The sequence below is a fragment of the Varroa jacobsoni genome, unplaced genomic scaffold (genome assembly GCF_002532875.2).
Source record: "Varroa jacobsoni isolate VJ856 unplaced genomic scaffold, vjacob_1.0 scaffold_644, whole genome shotgun sequence".
NCBI lineage: Eukaryota > Metazoa > Arthropoda > Arachnida > Mesostigmata > Varroidae > Varroa > Varroa jacobsoni.
The window spans coordinates 227,896-238,682 of NW_019213546.1; the positions used below are offsets into that span (position 1 = coordinate 227,896).

General features: G+C 39.6%; 1 protein-coding gene across 1 annotated transcript; it reads right to left on the reverse strand.

Annotated features, from left to right (window-relative positions):
• Nucleotides 1–1,236: 1,236 nt before the first annotated feature.
• On the reverse strand, nucleotides 1,237–8,942 carry LOC111262305 (cytoplasmic dynein 2 intermediate chain 2). Its single transcript, XM_022836461.2, has 4 exons — nucleotides 8,122–8,942; nucleotides 7,225–7,344; nucleotides 4,965–5,097; nucleotides 1,237–4,741 (listed from the first exon to the last, which is right to left on the reverse strand). The coding sequence occupies exons 1-4, from the start codon at nucleotides 8,749–8,751 to the stop codon at nucleotides 4,215–4,217; spliced, it is 1,410 nt and encodes a 469-aa protein (XP_022692196.1). The 5' UTR covers nucleotides 8,752–8,942; the 3' UTR covers nucleotides 1,237–4,214.
• Nucleotides 8,943–10,787: the final 1,845 nt, after the last annotated feature.

Below are 10,787 nucleotides of genomic sequence, written 5' to 3' on the forward strand. Positions count from 1 at the left end.
GAAATCGGTTCTTCAGAGAAATAGTTACGGTCCCACGAAGAAAATCCCGTTTTTGACAGAACCTATTTTAACGGCAGAGGCAGCACACCTTCCATTTCAGGCAATTTGAGATGGATCATTGCATCTCACTACTAAATCGACATAACTTTTTGGATTCCGGAGCATCATGAAGCTCCTCCTTAAGCAGGCGAACATTGTCAGGAATATATTAATGAATATATTTTACTTCGAATGCTTAGTATAAACAATTTTCAAGAGGCAACAGCAGTTCCTACTGGAACAAGCGGAAATCATGTACCCTCGCTCACGTTGTTTACCTAACCTCTAAAGACGTATTTTGTTCAGGTTCTCTTTTACTTGGAGAATTGAAGCTACTTTAACCCCCCTTTGGCGGCTATTTTAGAGTGGCACGGGCAGAAGTTACTTTGATCGGCTAGAGCGCCCGACATCATACTAGTGTATAGAGAGTGTTGTCTTCAAGGCCCTCAATGAGCCTAGGCCTCATTGAATTCCCCTAGTAGGCATAAGTTCGCGATGGAACTTCCCAGTTCCGAAAGCCAGAATTGTCAGATCGGAGCCCTTAAACGTACTATCGACTCAGTAAGGATACACCGTTTCCAGCTAGAAAAATACCTGAGACGCAAAGATATCTATTGTTGGATATACTACTTAATTGAATTTCAGCCTTGGTTTTGGCCAGTTGAGAAAAAGAAAGCTGTTATATACGTACGAAGAACCTGCAAAAGGAGCACGTATGCTCATTATGATAAATTAATTACAACAACATTCTACGGCAAGAATATTACGCAATCCAAGAACGACGTTTACGTTACACGTAATCGCAACAGATAGAGTAAACAGAAAGCGCCAAGCGAACAAAATTTTCGAAGCACTTCTTCGTTACCTAAAAGATGCGCATATTGATGGAATAAGGCGAGTCTATCTGTTTACCCCTAAGCAAAATAAAATCTCCATTAGTCTAGTAATGCTATGTGCTAACGCATATTTTACTGTCTTATTGTTAGCAGTATTCTGCAGAATTTAAGCACACATTTTTGCCTCCACTACTTCAAAGAACTTCAACAGGTAGGTTAAGACAATGCTTTAGCGGTTGGCAGATCTTCGCTCTAAAATATCAATAAATTATCTAAATGGCAAGTTAAAGTTGTCATTTATTCATGTAAAAATGTTTCGATTCTTTCGAAATGTTTCGAATTTTATGTGTGGTACGGTTGTTAAGCATTGCTTTAGCCAGCCGATGAAACGAGGTACGTCTGCGTCCAATTTAGGTTACTTCACGTGTTCCAAACTTTAGTAAATAAACATATTACCCCTACACCGAATTTCTACTGGCAAGATTGCGATGCCGCGAGGGTGACAAGCGACCCCATACTGCACACGGAAATGCCCGATAGCAAATACTTCCAGTCTGTGATGAATCAGCCGCCAAATGAAGCTTAACTTGAACAAGCCAACGCTAACGTTTCCGCATTTTGAGGCAAGAAAACAACTCTCCCTGCCATAGACGTATTTTTTTTTATTTAGCTTTCATTGTAAAGCGAGCAACTATAAGTGTGCGATGCATGTGTAGTATAGTTATTGCTTCTCATAGTGAGCTTGGCTTTCCTTCTTATTACAATTATGGAATATCTCGCTCTAACGTAGAATTTTGCCTTTAATTTGATAATAGATAAATGACGAAATAATAATGTGCCCGCAGTAAATTTTGTATATACATGTATATACATAAGCTGAATTATAGCACAACGGCTGTTAGATGATTTGTTTCTCATGAAAAGTAATTTTTTTTACCTCTACGCAAACCATGAGCCGATTGCCATATGCTGAAGTCAAAGTACCTATTCATTATCCTGAAAACTGTGTTGATATACTAAAGTGTTTGGTGAACTGGGTAAAGGCGAAACGAGATGTGATGCACGTGGTCGCCACGTGGTCGTTCTTCTAACGTGGAAAAGCACCCACGCGTAGCTGTTAGCCTGTCGACGACGTCAGTGGCGAGAAGGGCAATTGCAGCGTCTGGGGTTCTTCATTCTTTCTTTCTTTCTTTTTTTCCGCTATCGCTCCCGGTTTTCCCTTCCCAGAAGTTCGCTATTATTTTTCTTCTTTTTCTTTTCTACTCCTTTTTGTCCTTCTTCTTTTGTTCCTTCTTTCTTCTCTGCTGTCGTCCTTCTTAAAGCGGCGGCAGCGGCGGCGACGCCGGTCACCGTCATCCTTTTTTTTATTCCTTCGCTCCCCTATATCGCTTTCTATTATTATTACGTTCCTTACTTCAATAGCCTAGTGCTCTGCACCAAGGTTCTGTATCCTACGTTACCCTATTTCTCTGCGGCCCATTTTAGACAGCGCTTTCAAGTCCAGGCTTTGCACCTTCACGTCTTGTTGGATATAACGCCCCCCTAGTATTATTGCTATGATGCGGTTGTTAGTTTTTACACGAAAAATTAATTTAATTTCAAAGGCAGCCATAGATGCATAGCAAAAATCCTTTGTAAAGGTGAAATCACGTAGGAGGACATTGAAAAACGCAGGCAAGTTTAGGGTTTTTCTAATAAAAAGACCAGATTTATTAAACTCAGCCTAAAATACATTTTAAGCCCACCACTAGCTTCAGCTCAAAAAACTAATTGAGTCTCTTACCTCTTTAGAGGAAAATTCATTTTTTTCTTGGTTCGTCAGAAGTTGGTCCTAAAACTTGTACAAATATATATTTATGTATATAAGCGAACTCGGTGACTGAACTTGTATAACTTTTGAACTACAAGCCGCTAACCGACAAAGTTTTACTGATAAATACTCCAACCTTCTAAAAATCTTTTAGGGACAACCGGTTGATGTTAGGCCATGAAAAATTAGTTCAAAAGAAAAGAAAATGTTTAGATATCGGGACCCGAAGGACGAGAATGCATAACTGTAATCGAAGGGACTTTTCACAATAGCAGAGCATGGAATCTAAGGGCTTTCTGGGCCGAAACCCAAATACTGAAGATGTGAAAACAGAATAAATTGACTCCAAACCAATCGGAAATACATGTAATGTATTCCATGTGCGATTTGCAGGACTTCAATCAAGTTCAGACCCGCCTGGAGCAGACGATCGCTACAGACGAGATCTGCTTCAGTCTCTAGACGGAGCGGGACCAAGTAAAAATCGTGATATTGCTCCGGAAAGGAATCGAGTTCGATGGCAGTGTCGAATAGGTTCAGGCATAAATGATAGTACTTGCGGTGGTCATCAGACGCATCTGCCACCATGGGATACTTACCGAAAATGAACCAATAAATGTAGCCCGCTACCTTGAGTTTCTCAAGAGAGCCATGGGTGGTTGGCCTATCAATCAAAAGCACCCAATATATAACGCTTACTCATAACGCCAGAACACATCGCTATGCATCAATTATATTCTGTATTTAGCAAAGAATAGAATATCCAACGCTGGCTTTAACCCGCTTATTCATTCAACTTAAGTCAGTGTGATGACCGTAAGTTTTCCGTAACTACGAGAAGCCATAAATATGGAAACACGAATATTAAATACCTGGTTGTTCAGAATGCTTGTACGAGTGTGCAAAAAGCAAAGGAAAATTCCTCTAATACATATTAAAAAATCATCATTAAAAATAATATTAAGAAATCGTGCAGGCAATTTGATGTATATATAAATTATACGATTTCTGAAAAATTAAGCTGTCTATGCATCAGAGTGGTGCTAAATTCAAATGTCTATCTAGAAAAAGGTTTTCAAATGGGCCCCAACTTTAAAACGGTGGCCAATAGTTATGCCCCCAATGAAATTATACGGCCCGTCTGAATAGCTTAGGTCCTTTATTTGTTTGCTAGAGACACGGGACTTCACCCACATAAAACATAAGATATTATCATCGACACACACAACAGCTTGTAGTTTCTTCTAAATTGTGCCGCGTCCCATTTGAATATATCCTTAAATAGTTGAATGAGTATTCCGAACTTTCTCTAATTCTCTTATTCTACTGGCAATGCGACGTCTGCATCATTTATCAGTTAATCGAATTACTGCAAGCGGTAATAACCTATTTGGTTCGGTATCCTTAGGGTCAACGTCTCACATAACTTATAAAACCGCCTTACACTTTAAAACTTTTCGAGTTTCGTCTTGGTGTAATTCCGAATTTTCTAATTTATTCGCCCTATTAGTGTCGGACAAAAATCGAATCTATTCGAAGCCGATACCGTCGCGGAATGAGTTTACGACATCGTCGATGCCAATTGACTCAGCTCTGGCCAGAAACCCGTCTGACAGCTTCAGCAGGTGCAATCCGCCGTTGTTGGTCGACGCGGCTAGTTGATCCAAGTCAACGAAAGCTAAATCAGTTACTCGATTAGCCAGATCGATTTCCGCCAGAGGAGAGTATGCTTTTCGAATGTCGTAAAGAGCTACCTTACCCGAACATGTCGCCGTTACGATATGGAGTTGGTGGGCAAATGACCACAAAGCTTTTATAAGTTGATCAGAATGTGCCAGCGAAATGACAGGCGAAGGCTGAAGTTGCGTATAGATGCGGGCTCGTTTGTCTACCGAAGAAGTCAAAAAGATATTACGCGAGTGCCTACTGAAGGAGCAATGGGTAACATGGCCTCGATGTCTTTGGAAGTTCATCATAACGCACTTTTTGGCGCCGTTCTCGAACAGGGCATGTGAAGCTGTTAACGATCCGAGCATCACATACCCTCCTTCGGTGCCTAGAATGAAGCAAGCACAGAAACACTATAATATTAGATAATAGGGTGGTAATTTTAATGCTCTTACGTAGGCTCGTTTTATAATTTGCACAAAAACTAAACTATACGTATACTTACTAGTGACTATTTAACTTGTCGGTCCCAACGACGACAAACTATAATGGTTTATGGTGCAGGTGTGATTTAGTTAGTTCACAGTTTTTCCGTTATTGAAGTTACTGACCTATAACAAATTGCGTATCCTCAAATGCAGAGAAGCTCGTCGTGGTGACCCCTATAGGAGTCTCAGACCGAGACATTAATTTGACATCCGCATCCCAGGACGTTACAATGAGTTCTTCAGAGATAATCAATGCCTGTTAAATGTACCAAGAGGTTACTCGTTGACTTGCCATCATTCTTCTTGCCATCTTTCTTGAGATAGCTCTTGACATTGGCTCGCATTATATTCGATGTATTGGGTGTAACGGTCAAAAGCCAACCTTGATAGAGATTCCTAGAAGTCGTATAAGAACCTTGCTCCGATAACGGAATATGTAGAAAAGGATAGCAAGACGCATAACCTGCATTCTATGATGAAACAGCTACACGGTGCAGGCATCCCCATATCAGGTTTAGGGTTCATATGCCAATCGTGTAGAATCATACCTGTTGTTACTCTTATTATTACTCAGGTTATCGTTCCTATCAAGTAGGTGGTCGTTCATAGAACCATAGAAAAGATGGCAAAATGAGATTCTGTGCGCAGCTGAGTACCATTTTATCCATAAAAACTGGTACAGAAATTAACATGCCAGGTTACGTTTAAGATATCTTTTGGTGCAACAAACAAACAAATCGAACGTGTCTCGTAAAATCGAACAACTCTTAACAACCAAACAATTTTTGAGAAATATATAAAAGAGCCAGATTCTCTAGAAGTAGATTTCGTCCATTTGCTTAAACAAATGATACCGTTTACTAAAAATTCGTACCTACGAACTAGATTGAAACATAGGTAATGGCCGGTTCTTTTTTTTTGCATAGAAAGTATGTACTCGAATTGTGACACCGAGCTAATTTACTATGTATCCGTTACCACTTTCCCGTCTCATCTTTTCTCTATTTCTATAAATCATTTAATTTATTCCTTTTCACGAGAAATTTTCGGTTTCGGTATTGAACAACTTGTCTCTTTTTTTCAAATCTAGCCCGAGATTTGGAGAAGAATGTGGCGGATGCAGGCGAACCTCCCAATTAGGCTCGCGCAGGGCGCCTTTTACGAAGTTTGTCCTCGTCGTGCATGAGAATAACTTAGCCTCGTCTATGGAGCCATCTCTCTTGGACAAGACCGCTTACTCTAGGCCTTATATTTACTTAATCGCATCATTTTCCTCAAGCGTTTACCATTTTCTAAGACTTTTTCTGATCGCATTAAATGCAAATCATGTCTTTTTTACAATGAAAATCCAGCTTAGGACGGGCTTTAGGCTACTGTATTATTTTCATTCTCAGTAGCACACGTTTATAAATGCTTAGACATTACTCTAGGTCGCCGGTGACGATTCTGGGTAAAAGGCTGTTACTGCAGCCTCTGCTTAAAGCCGGATAATGTATTAGTGAGATGAAAATCAAATGAAATTCGTGTTTTTTTTTTATCTTATCTTCAGCACGCAGTTTTCTTCTAGTCTATGAGGAAATCTCACAGATTGAATGCGCTTGTTGATACTCGTATGACATCAGTTCACATCTTCGTCCATTCATAACCTGTTTACTCGCCGTGTTTTTTTAAGAGTACCTTCAGACTGTCCTCGTCGAGTTCAGACCACCGACTGGGGCACGGTGTATCCTCCAGGTCCAAAGTGCCAAGTGAACACCGCTAGTCAGTTATAAGAAGTTTTCTCAGACATGAAGTTTACAGCGCACATAGAATATATATTATTTCGGTAGTTCTATCCTTTCGACAAAGGCAAGGTTGCCCTCAACAATGTCCTGTTCCTCGACCTAGAGCTTTTATCTTTGGAGCGTTAGCTCATACACACAATAACACCAATCGACTTAGAGCAGTGGGAAGGTCCTCTCGGATGGTATATACAGGTAAACAAACAGTGGAAAGGTAAAAAGAAGAGGCAGTGTTAAAAACAAACGGTCATTACCTATGTCCTACGCAGATATTTTTGATCACAAATGGTTTACACGGTTGGCATCTATTTTTTGTTACTATCGTCTGCGCAATCCAGTATACAGTTCTGGTTTTGTGGAAATTGAAGAAAAAGCGTAGAGTATGATCACTTTAATACGTAATTTGGCATTTATTGAGGCGAAACTCACTTAGCTTTTTTGTTGTAATCTGTGTAGCTGGTACGTACAACCCAAATTACACGTAGTATAAAACTACTTTGGACTTTATAATTGATAGTTGCAAATTCCATAAGTTCAAATTTCCCGCACTCAGTGGCTGCCCATTTTGCTGATAATAATATTCGCTAAGTAGTAGGTCTCACCTTATCGCGAATCTTCCATAGTTTGATAGCGCCGTCGACGCCCGCGGAAAGTAAGCGCTTTCCTTCGTAAATAGGCCTCCATTGAAGACTGCTTACTCGTCCAGAATGGCGACCCCCCACCTTCGATAAAACATAACCTTATTTACTAATACTAGTTAAGCACATACATTTACAACACAATTTAGTTATTACCGATATAGGTCCGCAAAAGGTAATATGTAGATCGGATCACAAAGTTAGTCATACAGACTAAGTATACTGCGAAAAAATTGCCGCTGAGATCGGCTTACGCAACAAGGCAGCGTCAAAGTAAAACGTTATACGCCCTGTAGATCCATGATTCTGTAAAACGAGTAAATAGTAAAATAAAGGCCTTACGAATAAACGGAAATACCGAATGTTATTGGGACCGTGCTTTTACTTCGTAATGAAATACAGAGAGTTAACGTCACTTTAAAGATGAGATCAGGATGTTGTTTTGACATCTTTATAGAGTATTATTGCAAACTATACGATTAACACCCTGTACTCTACTTCTTGGGCTGTAACTTGTTTAGAAATATTTACCCTAAGTAGCTCTAAGAATAATGGGAGCTGCAACGAATAATTTAAGTCATGTAATTAACGTACTTAGTAGCAAATAGGTTTTTAAGGGAGATAATAACAAAGAGCTAGTAGCGCTTTTATAGCCTTCTAATGCAACTTGTGTATCGGTGCAATCTATCATTGTCTACTGTTATGGCGTTCAGCAGCTCATCTAGGTTCGCGGTTACCCGCCATTGACGTTGTCTTCTACAGCATTGTTTCGGGTTCTGTCTTTTCTTGGGGGGATCACAAAATTCATCCTGAAATTTCGTACTCCATTTGGCATACGAGTTATGAAAATAGACCGCGTACTTGAAGCTGTTCTTCTCCATCCCAGCTGAGCACTTCTCCGGTGTACATTCCACAAGTTAGTATAGGTTTTCGATCGTTGTATGCAACACACGATACGCATGAATCCATGTCATATACTCTTGGCCTGGCTGAGAGATCTTTTCGTTTGAATAGAACCAGTTTCGCGCGATGGTCGCACCAGTCTACATGTTGGGTCGTACCATAACCGACTGCCAGTTCCGTACTTCTTATATTAGACACAGCCACACTGAGGGCAGCGTAGTCACGAGCGGCTTCGTGATATTCTAAAACGTTCAACTGTTCCAGATGCTGCTGCCGAGTTCGTTGCTGCAGGTGGCGGAAAGCGGCACTTCGAGCGTTACGTTCGAGTTCCTGAATCATAATCGGTGTAGCGCGCTTAAGAAAGGCGTACAACGATGGCTTGTCATACTGCTTCTGTGTTGACTTTTTCGGTATCATGTCACTGCTACCTGCCTGAATCTCAGCGTGTACCTTCTTAATCACTTGGATTTTCGCTTCCTTCTGTTCGATCACGTCAGTTTGGGACCCGGCTTCTGTCTTTTGGCTATTTGTCAACGATTTCCACGTTGACGGGAAATCACACGAGCTCACACTAAATATTGAAAACATTCTACTTGCAAAAATTTGCTAGTTTTAAAATGAAGTTACCAACAACTGATAGCGCAAATGCGTAATCTTTCTCAAAGTACTACATCTTCCTATCGAAAGAAGTATCAGGCACGTGGAAATTGAAACAAGGGCTAAAACGTAGCAAGTAGTTAACTGTAACTTTAGAAACGTGTCGTCCTTTAACAGACTTTCTTCCTGCTAAGTTGTCGGATGTGGAGGCTTGTTTCCATGGCTACCCCGTGCACCCATCCCAACAGGAGAGAGACGTCGAATGAACATGCACAGCTGGGCCTCGATAATCTGGGAGCCATTAGCTACCATATGAAATTTTGCGTATCACCATTTTTTTCTGTAAAGAACGCGGACAAGCCCCTTCCCTTGTACACTAAAGGTATACCAAAATGTATACACCGTTCAACAAATCATAACTTTCTGACTGTATCTGCTTTCCCGGGTGTGATCAACCAGCAAAAATGTCAAAATTAATTTCTACGCAAAGAACATTAAAGCATGCAATTATTGCGGAATTACAGAGACAACATTGCAGGGAGTTCCAGGTAGATTCTCCAATGTAACTCACAATTGATTGGCTGAAATAACACTTGAAATAAACGGAACTACTCAGTATATTTATAAATAACGTTCTAAACCACCGAGAACATTAGCAAGCTATATTAGCTTTCATAATTAAGTTACAACTAAGTTCTGCAACAAAAATCTGAAATCATCAGCAAGTTATAGGAACACGGCATTTTAGTAAAGTAAAATTGATCCGGATTGATGAAAATAGTTTTATGAAGGTTGTTTCGACAAGCTGCACAGTTCTTCGGAAGGATGGTTTGAAGCGAAATCGAGCTTAAGTTCACTTACTGTAAGTAAGAGCATTCTTTAATGACAGTACAATAAGTAGTTCCAGGTACTTAAACTTACTTTTTAGAATGTATTCGGGAGAGGTTTTGTAAAGGTAGCGAACTTGATTTCCAATAGGATGGAGCATCTGCACATGATCATCTACACGTAAAAAAGTTATTTTGAGGGGAATCTTTCAAATACACGGGTTGATCGAAGAGTTCCCATAGAATGTTCTGCTTGTTCCTCTGACCTAACGCCCATGGACGTTTTCTTATGTAGAGATACCATTCATAATGAAGCTTATGCCGGAAAACCTACACATGGGTTTGTTGTAACTCGAATGTAAATTATATGCAAGAAAAGTAAGAAGAGTAGCTGAGACCAAGAGAACATAAACAATATGCCTTGACGGACTCTTTTTAACTACATAGTGCAAAAAAAGAGAAAAAAAAAATGTACTATGACCTTATTGTGCTGCAGGCCGTATGGTCAAGTGATGATACAACGAGAAAAAAATAGACAATTGTAGACAAGCAAACAGTCTATTTAAAACGCAGTTTTTCAAAGCTTTCTTGCCAACAGGTAAACGTCTCTTAAATTTTTAAATAACATTTTATTTAAACAATATTTTGTTCGATTATAATACTGCATTGAAGACAGTGGGAGCTTGTTCTATATATATATATATATATATATTCTAGGAAAAAAGATATTGCCTAGAACAAGAACGCAAGAACGTAGTACTGGTTCATTATCAACTCAAGCATTTTCGAACGAGTCGATACTCGATCCCATTGCGTGATGTTATAAAAAGTGTGACAAGTAAACACAACTCATCGTAAAAAAATTCTGTAAAAATGGACCGTTGACGCTACCCAACGCAAATTTGCCAGTAACAGACGCTCGTGCACAGCGAAGGACCAATTTCTTAATTTCTCACACGAACTATAGGTACTACTATATATTATTCTAATGCAAGGCAAAAAGTGCTAAAACGACCACTACCGATGAGTCCTATCGTGATACTATCGAGCCTGAAACTCAAATACTTACTTAAACTGAGATAAACGTGAGTAGAAAAAGTACACGTTTATTATAAGGTTGTTTTTTTTTTAGAAACGTTTTTTTTAAATCTCAGTTCGCCTTCTTGTTGATGACTTATTTATTGCTTTTCTATTATTTCT